Source organism: Brassica napus, chromosome A9 (genome assembly GCF_020379485.1).
Source record: "Brassica napus cultivar Da-Ae chromosome A9, Da-Ae, whole genome shotgun sequence".
NCBI classification, from domain to species: domain Eukaryota; kingdom Viridiplantae; phylum Streptophyta; class Magnoliopsida; order Brassicales; family Brassicaceae; genus Brassica; species Brassica napus.
In genome coordinates, this window is record NC_063442.1 from 30250129 (window position 1) to 30269002 (window position 18874).

General features: G+C 38.8%; 4 protein-coding genes and 1 non-coding gene across 7 annotated transcripts; 4 read left to right on the top strand and 1 right to left on the bottom strand.

The window, feature by feature from the left end:
• Window positions 1-7: 7 nt before the first annotated feature.
• Window positions 8-2634, top strand: LOC106347123. Of its 2 annotated transcripts, XM_013786615.3 has the most exons (4): window positions 8-102; window positions 623-663; window positions 895-1048; window positions 1138-2634. In XM_013786615.3, the coding sequence occupies exons 3-4, from the start codon at window positions 904-906 to the stop codon at window positions 2334-2336; spliced, it is 1344 nt and encodes a 447-aa protein (XP_013642069.1). In that variant the 5' UTR covers window positions 8-102; window positions 623-663; window positions 895-903; the 3' UTR covers window positions 2337-2634. The 2 variants fall into 2 exon arrangements, with proteins under 2 accessions (XP_013642069.1, XP_013642072.1); XM_013786618.3 differs by lacking the exons at window positions 8-102; window positions 623-663 and adding an exon at window positions 802-821.
• Window positions 2635-7170: 4536 nt separating this feature from the next.
• On the bottom strand, window positions 7171-7277 carry LOC125578708. The gene has a single exon (XR_007316791.1). It is a non-coding gene; the product is annotated as a small nucleolar RNA R71 (small nucleolar RNA).
• A 4978-nt stretch (window positions 7278-12255) lies between these two features.
• LOC106351522 (zinc finger protein ZAT1) lies at window positions 12256-14465 on the top strand. Its single transcript, XM_013791312.3, has 2 exons — window positions 12256-13206; window positions 13307-14465. The coding sequence occupies exon 2, from the start codon at window positions 13327-13329 to the stop codon at window positions 14284-14286; it is 960 nt and encodes a 319-aa protein (XP_013646766.1). The 5' UTR covers window positions 12256-13206; window positions 13307-13326; the 3' UTR covers window positions 14287-14465.
• A 542-nt stretch (window positions 14466-15007) lies between these two features.
• Window positions 15008-15794, top strand: LOC106351521 (CLAVATA3/ESR (CLE)-related protein 9). Its single transcript, XM_013791311.3, has one exon. It carries the CDS (start codon window positions 15008-15010, stop codon window positions 15482-15484), a length of 477 nt encoding a protein of 158 aa, XP_013646765.2. The 3' UTR covers window positions 15485-15794.
• A 394-nt stretch (window positions 15795-16188) lies between these two features.
• LOC106351520 (zinc finger protein ZAT4) lies at window positions 16189-18744 on the top strand. Of its 2 annotated transcripts, none has more exons than XM_013791308.3 (2): window positions 16189-17183; window positions 17271-18744. In XM_013791308.3, exon 2 carries the CDS (start codon window positions 17278-17280, stop codon window positions 18634-18636), a length of 1359 nt encoding a protein of 452 aa, XP_013646762.2. In that variant the 5' UTR covers window positions 16189-17183; window positions 17271-17277; the 3' UTR covers window positions 18637-18744. The 2 variants fall into 2 exon arrangements, with proteins under 2 accessions (XP_013646762.2, XP_013646764.2); XM_013791310.3 differs by having other exon boundaries at window positions 17275-18744.
• The last annotated feature ends 130 nt before the right edge of the window (window positions 18745-18874 follow it).

An 18874-nucleotide genomic window follows, 5' to 3' on the forward strand; every position in this document is an offset into this window, starting at 1 on the left:
GCGGGTCAACCCGAATTAGTGTTTTGGGCCGCTTATAGCATGAACCGTATCCACAAATCCTCGATCTTATCTTCTTTCGTGTTCTTCCCCAAATTTATCAACGTAATCCAAAATTTCTTTTTCGATTTCTTGATTAATGTTTCAATTGAGTTGTAGATTCATCTAATTCATGTTTCCCTCTTTCTATTGATACCAATTTTTTTTTATCTTTCCCTTTCTCTAAACAAATCTAGGGCTAGGGTTATTGATCTCCTCAAAAGCTGTATAATTTCTAAATCCATCTTTTTATTTCGCTACTGACTCGAATTTTTATAAATATCCCCTTTAGTTTTGATGACAATTTAATGTTTTTCGTCCTCGATTGAGATCTAGGTTCTTATTTTCCGATCTATCCTAGGACTTGCCAGATCTGTAAATTAACAAAGGGGTTTTTCTTGATTTGTATATATTTTGTCGAGTCTTATCTATTCCATTCTTGATTTGGGGGTTAGGGTTAGGTCTTTTCTGATTTGGGGATTTTCGATTTTTTTCCAGCTTAAGCTTCTGAAACGGCTAAGAATCGTTATTTAATATTGTTTGAATCTTGTGGTGACGTTCTAGTTTGGTTCCATCCTTTGTGCAGTTGGCCTCTAACATTATCTGAGCTTGTCCCTATAGAGAGAGGTAAATAATTCTTCTTGTCTGAACTCTTATTTTAAAACATTAATACTTTTGTCAGTTTTTTGTTGTTATTGTAATGGTTCAATGTTTTCATTCATGCATATTTTAAGTAGCATGGCGGTATAGTTGTTGATACAGTTAGGTATCTAATCTTACATAAGGTTTGTTTAACGTCTCTTGCATGCAACTATGAGATGATTCTTTTCATTAAATTTATCTTACATCCAAATGTAGATTGGAAAGATGGGATTTAAACGCCCTTTTGATGATGAGAAGTTTCATGAGCTCCCATTCAAACATTCTAGACAGCAAGGCTTTAGCGATAAGTCCATGCAGTTTGAAGAGTTTATTCCACGACATGCTGTTTCGGAGAAATCTCTTGCCACAGGTAAATATTCGTGATTCTTAAGCGTTGGTTTTAATGGTCCAAGCTATATGTGATTGAATCTTTTCGTTTGAATGGTTTATGAAAAATAGAGAATGATGAGGGAGATCTCTCAAATCCTCAAGGAGGTGAAACCTTTGATGAAGACTCCAATCTTGGGTACTACGGTTTTGACGTGGATGGTTGTTTCGATCGAGTCATGAGAGATTGCGACGGAGAAGCGGTAGCTCATGCTCCTCATTCTGCAAGCTATTTTGAGGTTGGTCTTGTACCTCCAAGACCATGTTCTCCTGTTGAGACTTTGTATTCTTTCCTCTTGAATCAACCTGCTAGAAAGCAAGTGCCCGTTGGACCATATCATCAAGCCTTAATTCCTGAGTGGGAAGGTAGCCATGAGAACCTACAAGCTTCAGGCACGTCGAAGCTATCTGGTACATGTGTCATTCCCATGCCAGCTTTGGCTATGCCTGCAAATACGGATGGCGTCGTAGGAAAAGGTAGAGAGTACTGTATCTGCCAAGACAGGGGTTTTATAAGGTGTGTGCGCCAGCATGTCAAAGAAGCTAGAGAAGGAATGATCAAGGTGCTTGGATTTGAGACATTCAGAGACCTGGGCTTCTGTGAAATGGGAGAAGTGGTTGCACCGAGATGGAGCGACAGAGATGCAATACTCTTTCACGAGGTTGTTTATTCAAATCCCGTGGCATTAGGTCGCAACTTTTGGAACCACCTGGAAGCTGCATTCTTTTCTCGAACCAAGCACGAGATTGTTAGCTACTACTTCAACATTTTTGTCCTTAGACGAAGGGCCACCCAAAACAGGTCTTTGATATTGGACATTGATAGTGATGATGATGAATGGCATGGAGGTTCTTTGGTGACTCAATATGTCGAGGAAGATGAACAAGAAGAAGACCCTGCTATTGAATCTCCTCTTCATCAAGTGACTGACAAATATAATGAGAAAGTGCATCCATTCAATCAGGAAGAAGGTGAAGAAGATGTCAGTGTTAGTGATAATGATACCAGAGAAGGTGGTGCTGAACACGTGGATAGATTTTCTGGGTGCAACGAGGAGAGATTGAACGTGGAAGATGACTCATATACGACCTTTGAACTTGGACATGATGCATTGAACTCTGTCTGGACGAACTGTACAAAGAAAGACGAGACAGATGTTGGAGAGTATCAGAAGAAGTCGAATGATCCGAAAGCGTCAGCAAATGGCAAAGATCTTCAACCAACAGTGAGCATTATGGAGGAGATATTTGGCCATGGAGAAAGCAAGTAAGCAACATCACTCTCAACAAGTTGCAGAATGCTAGGAGACACTTTTTTGGGTTATGGGCTCCTCCAAATGTTCCTCTTTTAAAGTAGAGAGAGTTTTTAGAAAATTAATTAATGGTGTGGAACCTTGTGAACGGGCTCATGTTTCACTTTTCTCAGGACCTTCTTGTCTGGAAATCGTTTATTACCTAGAATGTCAGAATCTCTCTGAATTGCTCTTAGGATTTTTATCTCCTTATGACCTTTAAATTAATGTTGTACAGGAAGAAATGTGAAGGCCTAGTGTGCCTTTCCCTTTTTTATTTTTTTTTGCTGTGAGAAACAGAACCATAAAAATATTTTTGTCATCAAATATGAATTTTCCTATAGAGGTTTTAGAAAAAATGAATTATTTCTTTGTGTAAATGAAATGGTTTTGGATCTGGTTTCTCAAATCTACATTAAAGGATAAACATTTTTAAGTTATGACTTTGTAATTAGTACTGAGGTGTCAGTTCCATATGGTTTTTCACGGACTGAAATTAATAAACATAGACTTTGCTAGAGAAATTACATTTTTTTGTTACATTGGACCTTCCTTACCATTATTAAGCCTTTCATAACATTACTCCCTCCGTTCTGTTTTAAAAGACGTTTTGGAAAGAAAAAAATGTTTCAATATACTTGTCGTTTTCCAGAAAACAATGTAAATTATAGTGATAAAAGACTATAGTTACCCTATATTTACTCCATTTCATGTGCTATAGTATCCAAAATAATCAATTAATGAAGGATAAGAAAGGAATTGCATTTGGTGTATTAATCTGTGTGAAAGTTTCTATAACGACATATAAAAAAAGATGGAAGGAGTATTATAAAATTAAAACGTCGAGCAATAAATAATGTGCATCCCCTAAACGTCGAGCAATAAACCATTGTTAGCTTATTCGTAGAAACTCAAGTGTTCACCTAAATTAAGACATTTTGTCTGGAAAATACTTTCTGGCACTTTGCCAGTTACAAAGACCTTAGCTCTCGGGGGATTAAGTGTGATTTACAGTATCATATATGTGGAGCATATGAAGAATCAGTTAACCATTAGCTTTTTGAATGTCCTCTGGCACTACAAACATGGGCGTTATCTAACATTCCTTCCCTTCCAGGGGTTTTTCCTACCCAATCTCTTTTTACCAATATAGATTATTTATTTTGGCGGCTTCCAAAAGAACCAGATTTGAGTTATTTCTCATGGATCTTATGGTATATCTGGAAGAATCGTAATGATAAATTTTTTAATAACAGAGTTAGGGATCCTCCTTATATTCTCCACACTGCAGAAATTGAAAGGGTGTTATGGGCCGAATCCCAGACTAAAGAAGCTACATTTAAGGAGTCTTCCCATGTTGGGACCCCTATTTTACATGGGATAGCTCGATGTTGTGTTGATGGTGCATAGAGAGAAAAAGATTCCTTCACAGGACAAAGATGGTTTTACAGAAACGAAGGATCCACTGATACTATGATGGGTGCAATGTCTATTCGCAGGAGTCTATCACCTTTACGTGCAGAATGTGAAGCTTTGATATGGGCGATGGAGTGCATGAAGACCCTACATATCTCAGAGGTGGTGTTTGCAACCGACTGTTCACAATTGGTGAAGATGGTGTCTACACCAACAGAATGGTCGGCATTCACTACTCACATGCAAGAGTTTCTACGATGTAAGGATTACTTTCCCAACTTCTTCATTCAACACATTCCAAGGGCACAAAACACAATGGCGGACAAACTAGCACGAGGTGCTAGAGACCTGCCTTCTGCTATGGTTTATGTTGATTCAGTTTCAGTTCCACCGAAATGGTTTTCGCGTCCGGAACCGGTTTAGTTTAGTTTCTTTTGTTGAAAAAAAAAAGAAAATAACGTGTATCCCCTAAATAAATGTATTACATTTATGGTACTAAGATTATTGTCCAAGTATACTCATATATCGGTATTAGTGGCATTTTTTTACTTGGATTATTGTCCAAATATACTCATTAATTAGATTTCCATTACTACCAGATATTAAATGGGTAAATTATATGGTTATTACATTTATTAGAATTTTACTTCTGTATATTCTATTGTCGATGAAGGTTACACATATGTTATTACGTTTATAAAGGAAGCTCAATATACAAAATACATTATTTCCTTAGTAATAGAGATGCTTGATTATAATATGGCGTTCGACTAAATTTATATATGGAAAGCTTTAGATCGACTAAATATCTCTAGCTTTAACTATAAAAGAGATGATATGTTCTGTACTTTTCCTTCATCATTCCTATTCATCTCTAAAACCCAGTAATATTCCTAGCAATTTTCACCATTCGTCTCTAAAATCCAGTAATATTCCTATTTAGTTTTGGATTTTTTTTATATTAAGCTTTTAGTTTTGGATTTTTTATATTACAATGTGTTTTAGAAGGTTAAAGAACCTTCAATTGTTGTATCCTGCAGCTGTGTATTTTTTTTCAAGTGTTAGAAGTCTTATATTATATTTGAATGTACTCTTATCTTCAATTAAAGAATCTCCGATGTCAAATTTTGTTTTTAAGAATTTTCTTCTTTTCAAGAGACTACCGCTCAGACACTTGATGAGTTCCTTGGACAGGACACATGAATCTATTTATGCACATAAGAAAAACTCGAATAATCAATTTAATCTATTGATATCTTGCATATTTGCATTGTTTTATCCATTCATCCATTAGCATTTTCATCATATAGATTAGGATTCAGACATGTTTAGGTTGCATTTTGCATACATGAGTCTCTATTAGGTACTGGAGTACCACATGAGGTTATTTGGAGCTCAAAAGAGGTGAAAAGAGTGATCTTTGGACGAGCACAGCCGGAGCGACCTCTCGGAGCGACGGCATGAGGTCGCTGTGCACCACATCCCGGAGCGACTCATCCAGAGCGACTGCACAAGGTCGCTCGCGTTTTCACGTCTGGAGACACACATTTACACCTCGGAGCGACCTTCCAGAGCGACGTGCTGAAGTCGCTCCCGAAGCTCAGAGCGACCATACCAGAGCGACAGGGAGAAGTCGCTCGCGTTTTCATCACCCGGAGACGCGAGAACGAGCCCGGAGCGACCTCTCGCAGCGACACAGCGAGGTCGCTCCCGAAACCTGGAGCGACTTGTCGGAGCGACGGGCTGAGGTCGCTCCGTGTTTTGTTTCTGCTCGAACTTGTGATTTCTCAAGGGCATTTTGGTCATTTCATTATGCACGTTTTTATTTTCTAAACCTATGTTTTATTACTCTGTAAGCCACCAGGAGGCAGAGGTCTTGGTTCTTAGAAAAACCATCAAAAACCTTTGGAAAGGGATCTCTTTGAATGAATTGATCAGTTGATTATTGAGAATTCTGTGTTCTTATCTATTTCCTGTGTTTCTCTACATGATTAATCTGAAATCCAATATGGGTTTAAGAGGAATCATGGAGATTAGTGAGTAATCACCTTTTGAATTCATGGGTTAGGGAGATTAAGGGTGATTAGGTTAGAGCTAGGATGTTTTAGTGTAGATCATTCATATTTCCTTGCTAGTAGAGTAATCATAATGCATCTTCTGAGTTGGCCACTCAGTTGTTGATCCTTAGGCATTTCTCACCCGAAAGGTGTTCGATGAAATGCCCGAGACAACTCTCCTAGGCTTTTAGTATACTTTGCCAAAGACATTTGTTGTTAAAGGTACTAAGATAGCTAATAGACTTGTTAGTAATGATTGCTTTCATATTATTCAACCAAAGACATTTGATGTTTGAGATATGTTAGCAAATGAGCATTCATCTAGACATAGAGCTTGCTTAAAATTGTGTCTAGGCTTAAGGTTGATTGTTTGATTGATCATTTGCCATCCTTAGTTCGATACTTGATCACCCAAGGTCTAATCCCCATACCCATGAGTTCTCTTTTCTTTTAGTCAAGAAAGTATCATTCTGTTATTGCTTTCTAGTTTTAGTCATAGTTTAAAACCCATCTAAATCATTGGTTGCACTTAGATTAAGTGAGTACTTGCATTCTCAGTGCTTTGATATCCCTCAGAACTGGTTCGACAATCTTCTATACTACAACATTTGTCTTAGGAGCCTTGAAAACTCCTAACATCAAATTGGCGCCGTTGCCAAATTCTGAGTAGATTTGAACATTGAGATTTAGTCACTTGCTTGAGACTAAGTCATTTTTATTTTCTTTTGTTACTGACTCTTCTTCACCTCCCTTTAATCTACAGGTGTATGAACTTGAGGAGCAGGGGTCCATCAAACCTAGTTCCAAGAGCAGCAGACATCAGGGCTTTAGAGAGAGAGTGTACTAGAAAGAGAAGAGAAGAAGAACATCAGGCTCAATTGCAGAGACTGAACACTGACATGGGAGACGTCCATCAAGAAGATGCAGGCGTCAATGGCGCTAACAACAATGGCCCACCTAACCAACAGCGAGCAGCTCGCCCCATTGGCACTTACGACCGTCCCAACATTCATGGTCATAGATTGGGAATCCGAGCACCCGCCGTGGCAGCCAACAACTTCGAGATCAAGTCAGGACTCCTCAACGTGATTGAGAACAACAAGTATCATGGCTTGGCTCTAGAGGATCCATTTGATCACTTGGACAGGTTCGACAGCTACTGTGGGTTGTCAAAAACCAATGGTGTGTCCGAAGATGCCTTAAAGCTCAAGCTATTCCCTTTCTCTTTGGGGGATAAGGCACGTCAGTGGGAGAAGTCTCTACCCAGCGACTCCATTACCACTTGGGATGACTGCAAGAAAGCATTCTTGGAGAAGTTCTTCTCTACTTCAAGAACTGCTAAGCTGAGAAACGAGATCTCGAGCTTTCAACAGAAGGGCTTGGAAGGTTTCAGTGAAGCCTGGGAGAGATTCAAGGGCTATCAAGCTCAATGCCCACACCATGGTTTCTCTAAGGAGAGCTTGCTGAGCACATTCTACCGTGGTGCTCTCCCTAAGTACAGAGCCAGACTGGATACAGCTAGTAATGGGTTCTTCTTGGGGAGAACTGAGGAGGATGCAGAAGAGCTGGTTGACAACATGGTAAAGAGTGATGCAGTCTACAGTGGAGACCACGACAGAGGCAGTAGAACAGATGATAAGCAGACGAGGAAAGAGATCAAAGCTTTGGAAGACAAGATCGACCTTCTCATTGCTGAAAAAGCCACCCAAGAGCAGCTGAAGTTTGTTGGTAACTCCAGGCAGGAAGATCCACTTGCTGTCAATGAGGTTGAGGGTTTGGAAGGTCAGGAAGAGTTGTGCTTCATCAACAACAATGGTAGCTGGTACAAAAAGGAGCCCAACTTTCAGTACAACAACTACCAACAGAAATCCTATCCCAACAACCAACAGAGTGGCTATCCGCCAAGAAACAACCAGCAAGGCAGCTATCCGCCTCAGCAAAACCCCTCGTCTGGTTCCTCTGCTCCTCAAGAGAGCAGCACTGATACCTTACTGAAGCAAATCTTGGAGTCTCAGACTAGAAGTGAGAAGCATGTTGGTTATGAGTTGAAGAACCTTCATACCAAGATTGATGGGAGCTACAATGAGCTCAACAACAAATTCTCTCACCTTGCTTCTACAGTCAGGAATTTAGAGAATCAGTTTGCTTCCATGAACACTCACCAGAATCGCCAGCAAGGATCTCTACCTGGAAAGTCTGACCAAAACCCCAAGGAGGCCAAAGCTATCACCCTTAGGAGTGGTAAACAGTTACCTCCTAAAACCCTCACCAAGGATGCTGAGAAACTAGGTGAGGGGGTTGCCATCAACATAGATGATGAAGTGGTGATTGTTGATGAGAAGATCAATGACGAGATCTTGGAAAAGATAGTAGAAGCCAAAGGTAAAGGAAAGGTTGGGGAAGAGAAGAAGACAGTAAAAGATGGTGAAGTTGTTACTCCAGCAAGTGAAAGTTCTTTTGTTCCTCCTCCCTATGAACCCAAACTACCATTCCCTGGTAGATTCAAGAGGCAGCTGCTAGAGAAATACAAGGCTCTGTTTGAGAAGCAAATGAGTGAAGCTCAGGTTGCAATGCCCATCATCGATGCTTTTATGTTGATTCCTCAATACAGCAAGTTCTTGAAAGATGCTGTAGCTGCAAAGAAGAAGGAGATGGAAGGCATGATGATTCTTACCCATGAGTGCAATGCCATCATCCAGAGGCTTGATGCTTCAGAGAAATTAGAGGATCCAGGAAGCTTCACACTACCTTGTGCTCTTGGACCTATGGTATTTGAGAAAAGTCTCTGCGATTTGGGAGCTAGTGTCAGCTTGATGCCTTTGTCTGTTGCAAAGAAGCTTGGATTCACCCAGTTCAAGAAGTGTAGACTCTCTCTGGTGTTAGCTGATCGTTCAGTGAAGTATCCTGTGGGCATCTTAGAGGACCTCCCTGTGAAGATTGGAAGGTATGAGATACCTACAGATTTTGTGGTGCTTGAGATGGGTGAGGAGGCTCAAGATCCATTGATTCTAGGAAGACCATTCTTAGCTACAGCAGGAGCTATTGTTAATGTGAAGGAAGGCACGATTGATCTCCATTTGGATAAAGAGAACATCCTCCACTTTGACATCAAGAGGAAAATGAGGAAACCAACTGTGTTCGGGCAAGCCTTCTACATTGAAGAGATGGACACTCCTGCTGATGAGCACCTTGAAGAGTTACCACCTGAGGACGACGAGGAGGGATCATCTCCCTCTACTCATTCCCCATAGAAGGTAACCCACCACACTCCCTTGTATATACCATTTCATTTTTGCATATTAGTCTTCTTTTCGGTATCTCTCTCTACTTGACAACACAGAGACTGTGTCACTCAAGTTTGGGGGAGGTACCAAGTATTTGATCATGTTTGCTTTGATGTTGTTTCATTGAGTCATGCATGGCATACCTATTTGCATAGATAAAAAAAAAAAAAATCAATCATTTAGTTTGCATCATTTGCATTTTTAGGAGAGTCTAGAGCATATAGGTTGCATTCACTTGCATTGGGAGCAATGATTTGAATGCCTTGTAAAGAACACTACGTTGTACTTGACTAGCTTTTGCACCTCTCAAAAAGACTTGTATGTTTCGAGCCTTGAAAACTCTTCCTGAAACTTGTTGATTGCTGAAACTCAGTCTTTGAAGCCAACTACAACCTTATTAGAAATGAATGAACTTAATGCTTCTTGCTTAGGGTCCCTTGTGTACTGAGTCATGGCTATACACACTGGAGTTGTCACATCTTTTATGCCAATCTTTTTGACAAACTCTAGTGGTAGACCACTCCCAAAACCTTTCCTTCCTTTTAAGCTTTCATTGTTTGATGAGTGAGGCCTTCTTCGGAAAGTCTTACATGCGCATAATGTTGAGAGTATCGGGAACGACAATGCTTGATCTTCATTTTTGCTAGATTGGACACTCTTTTGTCTAGCTATAGGTGGGAGGGTGAGTGTTGTGATCATGATTTTGGAGAAATGAAAAATAAAAAGGATAGACTCTTTGTGCTTAAGTGAATCGATTTTCTGGGATAAGTAGAGAACCTCTAGCTCTAGTTTTGAAAAGTCTTGGCCCCCAACCTAAAAAAAAATATATATATATAAAAAAAAAAAATCGAAAAAAAAAAAAAAAAAAAGAGAAAAAGAAAAAAAAAAAAAAAGAAAAAGAAAGAAAAAGGGGGCTAGCAAAGTTGTTATGAGCTAAGAAATGTTTTGAGGTTGTGAAAAATCCCTTGTAGATTTCAAAGAGAAGGAGTTAAAGTTCTTAGGATCTTTTGGTGAGAGATGTGAGTAGGGTTTGACATTGGGAAATGATTGTGTGATTTGTATGTTTGGGAAAAGGGTAGAACAATGGAGATTGAGCATTGTATGCATGAGTTGGTCCCTTTCTTAGATATATTATGTGCAATGTCAAGGCTACTTGTTTTGAGAGTAAACCACCTTAAAGATCATATGTTTTGAACCTCTTGAATCACTTGAATAAAAGCCTTCCCTTACCCAACCAAATGACTTGGACCAACTGACCATTTGCAAGAATTCACCTGATGTTTTGTGCTTAATGAATGTGAGAGTTGGTTGATTTGAATGTGTGGATGCTTGATGATGAGTGTAAGAACAAAAAGAGTTAAGATAGGCCTAGAGAAGCTAGAGTGTAATAAGAGAGTGTGCTAGTTGTGTTTCTTTTGGCTATGTGCTCCCACCTTCAACCTCTCTCCCTATGAGTTCTAGAAAGTTCACTTGTGGACAAGTAAAAGAACAAGTTTGGGGGAGTTGATATCTTGCATATTTGCATTGTTTTATCCATTCATCCATTAGCATTTTCATCATATAGATTAGGATTCAGACATGTTTAGGTTGCATTTTGCATACATGAGTCTCTATTAGGTACTGGAGTACCACATGAGGTTATTTGGAGCTCAAAAGAGGTGAAAAGAGTGATCTTTGGACGAGCACAGCCGGAGCGACCTCTCGGAGCGACGGCATGAGGTCGCTGTGCACCACATCCCGGAGCGACTCATCCAGAGCGACTGCACAAGGTCGCTCGCGTTTTCACGTCTGGAGACACACATTTACACCTCGGAGCGACCTTCCAGAGCGACGTGCTGAAGTCGCTCCCGAAGCTCAGAGCGACCATACCAGAGCGACAGGGAGAAGTCGCTCGCGTTTTCATCACCCGGAGACGCGAGAACGAGCCCGGAGCGACCTCTCGCAGCGACACAGCGAGGTCGCTCCCGAAACCTGGAGCGACTTGTCGGAGCGACGGGCTGAGGTCGCTCCGTGTTTTGTTTCTGCTCGAACTTGTGATTTCTCAAGGGCATTTTGGTCATTTCATTATGCACGTTTTTATTTTCTAAACCTATGTTTTATTACTCTGTAAGCCACCAGGAGGCAGAGGTCTTGGTTCTTAGAAAAACCATCAAAAACCTTTGGAAAGGGATCTCTTTGAATGAATTGATCAGTTGATTATTGAGAATTCTGTGTTCTTATCTATTTCCTGTGTTTCTCTACATGATTAATCTGAAATCCAATATGGGTTTAAGAGGAATCATGGAGATTAGTGAGTAATCACCTTTTGAATTCATGGGTTAGGGAGATTAAGGGTGATTAGGTTAGAGCTAGGATGTTTTAGTGTAGATCATTCATATTTCCTTGCTAGTAGAGTAATCATAATGCATCTTCTGAGTTGGCCACTCAGTTGTTGATCCTTAGGCATTTCTCACCCGAAAGGTGTTCGATGAAATGCCCGAGACAACTCTCCTAGGCTTTTAGTATACTTTGCCAAAGACATTTGTTGTTAAAGGTACTAAGATAGCTAATAGACTTGTTAGTAATGATTGCTTTCGTATTATTCAACCAAAGACATTTGATGTTTGAGATATGTTAGCAAATGAGCATTCATCTAGACATAGAGCTTGCTTAAAATTGTGTCTAGGCTTAAGGTTGATTGTTTGATTGATCATTTGCCATCCTTAGTTCGATACTTGATCACCCAAGGTCTAATCCCCATACCCATGAGTTCTCTTTTCTTTTAGTCAAGAAAGTATCATTCTGTTATTGCTTTCTAGTTTTAGTCATAGTTTAAAACCCATCTAAATCATTGGTTGCACTTAGATTAAGTGAGTACTTGCATTCTCAGTGCTTTGATATCCCTCAGAACTGGTTCGACAATCTTCTATACTACAACATTTGTCTTAGGAGCCTTGAAAACTCCTAACATCATCTATACAAAAAAGCATAAATAGATCAGCATACCTAAGATCTGAACAGTTTAATTCTGAGTTTGCACTTTCAATTAAAAATAAAACACCGAACCCACATATGTTAGCCCAACTTAATTTATCTTTATAATAATCCAAAATTTAAAATCTAAAATGTTCAGTCAATAAACTTTTATACATTCAAAAACCGATAAGCATGGTTTCCATCTCATATTATAAGTTTATATACTAAATTACGCATATATAATTTAAATATGTAAGATAACTATCTTATCCCGCGCAAGGCGCATGTTACTACCTAGTTGGTGACAAACATGTAAAAAACTTTTCACTACAAACAAAATTGACAAATGTACTCAACGCCAAACTTTGTTGCTTGAGAATATAATAAGTGGCAGAGAAGAGACAATTGGGGTTCTCTCTGAAGGCAAAACGTTGAAAGGGCTTTGTTGTTGTTTTGTTTGGACGTCAAGAAGTCTCTGTTAGGCCCCTGGTTTGTTATAGTACTCGGATTCAGTTTACTAATTCCACAGTTCAGTTGTGCTATTTAAGAGTTTTTGTCAAATAAGGGAAACAAATCTGTAATTAAACATTTTTGTGGATTGTGCAATTTTCAAGATTTGGTATTGTTTTTTTTTTTTTGAAAATTTGAGTAAGGAGTTAAGGTGAAGGGCTTGTAATGAGTGGCCAAAATAGATCTGGACCGGTCCAGTGTCTTTCTCACTTTATCTGTTGTATCCATTTGCATATCTTTTTGCCTTCCATGCATGAATCGAACAACACAACACACACAAAGAGATGGAGAGAGAGAGAGAGTAGGGTGTTGAAATTTTGACTAATCTTGTTAGTAACAACAACACTTGTGATCTTTTGTGATATTTTTTTCTTTTGCTCCAAAATATTCAAAAATAAAAAAGAGAAAACAAATCTCTAAACTTTAAAGGATAGAAGAATAGTGTGGAATTTATTTACAAAGTTTGTAGCTTTAACATTCTCTCCTCTTTGCTTAGCTTGAAGGTAGGAGGATCTTGTACTTAAAGCCAGAGAATAACTGTCACATCCCAGAATCTTGATCCTTAAGAAAGCATCAACCTTTCCTCTGCTTCCCTTCGCAGTCTGTAGCCTTTGGGAGATTTTTGAGGTAAACTCATCAAGCACAGCACTAAAATGGGTTCTTCTCGTTTGATCTTCCTTTGTTCTAAAGTAACCTTCTTTTTTATTTCTTGATTCTTCTTGTTTAGTGTTTGATCGACCAATCAAGATGGAGAAGGAGTTTGTGTGCAAGTTCTGTAACAAGAAGTTCCCTTCTGGGAAATCACTCGGAGGTCACATCAGGATTCATTCGCCTCAGAGTTCAGTTCATTCGGATAGTTTCATTGGCAAGAATAACAACAGCAAGAAGAGGTTGGTTGATCAGAGAGCTCTTGCCAGTCACAACTATGAGGGTGAGAAGAAGATGGTGATGGAGATGGACACCCAATCTGCTTCTGAGACTACTACTACTTCCTCTGGTCCTGCAATGATCAAAAGATCCAAGAAGCAGCCCAGTTCTGAATCTTTTAGTACTGTGAGCTGGTCTTCTGATCCTGGGATTGATCAAGGATCTAAGGATCTCATGTTTTTACATTTGGGTAGGAAAGACTTTAACTTGCCTGAGTCATCAGAGAACAACTCTGAGATTCTCGAGACTAAGTCATCTTCAGGGGAGCTGCTTAAGACACCAGATAAAGTTGCTGTTGGTGATGATAGTGATGATAGTGATAATGGTTCCTCTGATTCTGATTACTTCATGAGTGGACCAAAGAAGTCAGATGTCTCGGTTGGTGGGTCTCTTAGGAACACTGGAGTTGGTTCTGGATTCAACAGCTTCAAGAACGGTGATGAGCTTGGGGTAAAGGAGGGAGGATCAAAGCATGAGCTGGGCAAAAGCAAAAGAGTCTCGCCTTCTTATGGAAGTGATTCTTATGAAGACAAAAAGAACAGCAAGTTTCATAGGTCCAGTGATGGTGGCATGGTTAAGAAAGCAAGTGGTGGAGACAAGAATAGCAAAGGCCACGAGTGCCCAGTCTGCTTCAAGGTGTACAGTTCAGGACAAGCTTTAGGAGGTCACAAGAGATCACATACCATTGCGAATCAAGCACAACAGAGGGCCAAACGCAACGCAGCTGATATGCAATTCGGTCTCTATCTTCCTGCTGAGGAGGATAGTGATGATGATTGAATTAGAACATGAAAACCACAGCTCTTCTCTCTTTTTTGCTCTAGAATTCTTTTATTAAAAATGTTCAAGGTTCTGACTGTATATCAAAAGCTTTTTGATTTGTTCATATGAAAAGCTTTGATCACATAAACAATTATTTTCTTTCTGAGTGTTGTTGATATAAAGCTTCATGTTTCTTACTGAGTTCTTTCTTGTCTTCAACATATTTAAGATTCCTCTCTTTCTTTCAGATTTCACTTTATAAGTAGTATTCATATTTACCAAATTAAAATACTAGAGCCATTGTCTATGCTTCTGTAAATAGAGATTTGTGCTCAAAGTTAAGATATGTTAATTCAATTGGATAAAAAGACCACATTTTGGTTCAATAGGTAGTTGGAGATATAGATACTCTCTTCATGTGATGATGGATCGTTCTTATTAGGCTTTTCTAAATAGTTTTTGTGTAATCTTCTTTTAGCCCATGGGAAGCCAATAAAGACCTGAGAGAGATAGCTTGAGACCCAAGAAACAGTTAAATACACGTTGTTGACTTTTCTTGTATATATTGGTTGTAAAGTGTAAACAGTAATGTAGAATACATAAACAGATCATTTTGTACGTTTTCATATCATTTAAATAGCAACAGCAAGTGGAATAAATCGAGATCGGAATGTATAATGAGGTCACGGGTTGATATTTAATTATGTCTATGAAAACGACCTCCTCATAACGTCGGCTCATGTGCATCTTCTGTGTTGCATTAAAACTCCCACTTTGCTTATTTCCCTCTCTCTCTTCTAGTTTAAACTTTTCCTTCTCCACCAAAACATATCTCTCTCTCTTTCTCTCCTCATATCAAGCAATGTCGACGAGCCACATGAACCGTCCGTTCTTGATCCTTCTCCTCCTCTTTGTCTTGTTACTTCTCTCCACTTCTCTAACCGCTGAAGAAAACCGGCCGACATCAAGAAACTTCCCTTACCGAACTCACCGCCATGTCCCGAGTGTTCACCATCCGTATCACGTGAGTCCACACGGTTCATGCGACTCTTTCTCTCGTCCTTACGCTCGTTCTATGTGCCTTGAGCTTCAAAGAATCCACCGTAACAGCCGGAAACAGCCATTTTCTCTCCCTCCTCCTCCGCCGGAGATTGACCCAAGGTACGGCGTCGATAAAAGGCTCGTCCCCTCCGGTCCAAATCCTCTTCACAACTAAAAATTAAACCCTATATGTTTGTATACATAATACACGTACGGGGACCCTAGTTATATTTTATTGCTGACACGTTTCTTGGAGTACTACTTGTGTCGAAAGATCTGTATGTTTTTCATAGAGATTCTTTTTCCTGAAGGCGAAGGTTCGATCATTTCTTCATTGAGGATCTTTCTTGAATCTTGATACTACTCTCTTGATATATCTACGTTATGGGAGGGGGAGATGTTACTATTTCCATGCTTGTTTTCTTAAGACTTGTTGTATGAGTGTGGAAACAATCTTGGAAATAGTGTATTCTTGCATTGTCTTTCTTTTTCTATTTTCCTGCTTACGTAAAAGTGAAAGATTTAGTATATAATATATGGTTGGGAACTTGAGATAGAAGAGGAGAAATGCATGAGTTCAATTAATTTGGGAGCTGTATATTATGTAACTTCAAAGTCACCCACTGGTCTATGAATAATAAAACTTAATATTTCATAAAATTTGATGGGCCATGTTATCCATATGTATGCTCTTCTCGGTCTTCTCTCGTGTTATATCTCGACTGTCTTTGTCAATACTCAATACTATATAAGTCGCAGACAAAAAAAAATCTTTATTTTTACGTAAAGAAATGTTATGAAAGAAAATGTCAAGTACAATTATAGCAATTTCTTTAGTTTATCGCCAATTTTTTTAATATAAAATTCATTACATATAACAGCGCCGTAATAACTTGGATCTCATCTATACGTGTGTGAGTTGTAGATATATAAACAAAATTTATTTTCATTTGTGAAAAAAATATTTATACTAGATTTTTAGATGTGGAAATAGTGCAACAAGCAAAAAGTTACAAATAAAAGAAAATGTGGAAATATGAGGTATAAAATAAAATAGAGAACTAGGACTAGGAGACTTGTTACTTTGTTAGTGCATGTAGTGGTAAATAACATAAAGTCCATTCAGAACTAGACTATTCTCACCTCTCCAACAATGAACTTAATATAGGCTGCTGGCCTGTTGTGGCCCAGAAAAAGTTAAAGAAGAACAACAAAAACATGAATTCATTTCCGGTATCAGGTGAAAGATACACATGAAAAATGGTGAGTAGCGTTCAGAAAAGGAAAAGTAACTCAATAGTACAAAAGAAAATCTATTTCCACAATACAAAATAAAACTCATTAATCATGTAGTATCCTTTTTCCTAAATTTCATATTGGATTAATCTTTTAATTTTTTGGTTTGATTGGTAGATCTATGTAATGCATGTATACCACTTTAACACAAACCTTTTTTCTTACAATTTTTCTTTATGTATTTATTTTTGGTTGGTTTTTATCCCAAAACAGACTAATACAATGCGTGTGATGCTTTCACTCTTTCTCAAGCACAATCCGCCTAGACTATGGTCACGTATTCACTCATTTCTTCTTTACTTATTAAAATGTAAAAAATCTGATTAATACTTTTCATTTAATTCTTGCTTTGTCTTTTCATCACCAAACTCAAAAAGAAAACAAATCTCCTAACTTTAGATATTTCAAAATCTGTTTTTATTTGTTTCCTGTTTTTGTGTTCTCTTCTGCTTGATGGTAGGATCTCAAGTTAACAAGAGAGGACTGTTACATTCCCCAAAACCTGATCTCTGTCAGAAAGTATCAAGCTTTGAGCTTTTGATGATTCTCTAGTTCATTGTGTTCTTCCAAGATTTGAGGTAAATCAGACAAATGGGTTCTCACTAGTTCCCCTTTCTTCTTCTTCTGATCTGTGCTTATATAGTGTTTGAACTTTTGTCTTTAAGGTAGAAGATGGAGCAGTTCAAAGAGAGGAAGTTTGTGTGTAAGTTCTGTAGCAAGAGGTTCGCTTGTGGCAAATCACTTGGAGGTCACATTAGAACTCACATGAACAAAGAGAACTCAGCTGATTCAGATGAGGATGAGCACAACAAGCTCAGGATCGACGAAAATGGAGGTCAAGCTAGCTACGGTTTGAGAGAGAATCCTAAAAAGAACAAGAAGTTTGTGGTTCAGAGAGACATGATGGCTCTCAAACATCAGCATCAACAACAGCTTCTTTATTGCAGAGAATGTGGTAAAGGTTTCACTTCTTCTAAAGCTCTTTGTGGTCACATGGCTTGTCACTCTGAGAGAGAAAAGATTGTGATGGATAGTCAATCTGATACTGAAGCTTCTTCATCTCCTATCAGGAGAAGATCCAAGAGAGCTGTGAACCATCATCATAACCACAAGGATGATGCATTTGTCGATGGTGGCGGCATCATGGATCGATCCGATTCATCAGCATCTTCAGATGCTGATGAGATTGAACCGGAGCAAGAGGAAACGGCATTGTCTCTGATGATGCTGTCTAGAGACTCAAGTTTCAAGAAAGCACATAACTTGGTTGTGAACTCTCTGGCTGAGTCATCAGACAACAACTCTGTGATTCTCGAGACTAAGTCATCTTCAGGGGAACAGCTCAAGATCTTAAATGTGAAGAATGTTGAGGAGTTTTGTAAGAAAGACAAACTTGGAGGAGTGGATAATGGTGATGTTCTGTATGATTCAGACAATTCTGATTCTGGTTACTTCAGGAACGGACCAAAGAAGTTGGACTCAGATGTTTCTGTTGATGGGTTCCTCAAGAACAATGCATTTAGTAACAAGTCTGCAATGGGATTCAACAGCTACACACCAAAACAGGAAAAGAGCTTGAACAGATTCAGGAACGAATGGTCAGGATCAGGATCAGGATCAGGTCGTTCTTCTACAAAGTATGATCTGAGGCAAAGCAAAAGAGGGTTTCCTTGTTACGGTAGAAAGAAAATCAAGTATGAGTTCACTGAGTCTGTGTATGAAAGTGGTGACCAGCTTAGCTTGGAGACTGATTCTTGTGCGGACACAAACAGAAGTATCAAGAAGATTCATAATAGCAAACCTCCAATGGTTAAGAAACCAAGTGGTGGAGTAAAGAAGAAAAGCAAAGGTCACGAGTGTCCAATTTGCTTCAGGGTCTTTAAATCAGGACAGGCTTTAGGTGGTCACAAGAGATCACATTTCATAGGGAGTCAAGATCACAGGACTTTGGTGATCCAACAACACCACCAAGTAGCTCATGATATGCATACTCTCATTGATCTCAATCTTCCTGCTCCTATTGATGAGTGAATGAAAATTTTTGTTCTCATTATTATTGTTTCCTCTCTGTTTTCATTTCTTTGCTTCAGATTCAAGAATGCTTTTGGTTCAGAAGGTAAAAAAGCAAAGAGTTTCATATTCTTATTTGTTAAAGATCAATTGTCAAAGAGGAGCCCCAAGAAAACCTTGTCAACCTATTTCTGAATCTATCATGTTAATTCATGGATATTTAAAGCAAAAGTGTTGTTGTAAGACGTATCTAATAGTT

Coding starts and splice junctions, on each gene's coding strand:
- LOC106351521 (XM_013791311.3), top strand. CDS start 15,008: ATGTGCATCTTCTGTGTTGCATTAAAACTCCCACTTTGCTTATTTCCC.
- LOC106351522 (XM_013791312.3), top strand. CDS start 13,327: ATGGAGAAGGAGTTTGTGTGCAAGTTCTGTAACAAGAAGTTCCCTTCT.
- LOC106351520 (XM_013791308.3), top strand. CDS start 17,278: ATGGAGCAGTTCAAAGAGAGGAAGTTTGTGTGTAAGTTCTGTAGCAAG.
- LOC106347123 (XM_013786615.3), top strand. CDS start 904: ATGGGATTTAAACGCCCTTTTGATGATGAGAAGTTTCATGAGCTCCCA. Junction 1,049..1,137: donor GGAGAAATCTCTTGCCACAG/GTAAATATTCGT, acceptor TATGAAAAATAG/AGAATGATGAGGGAGATCTC.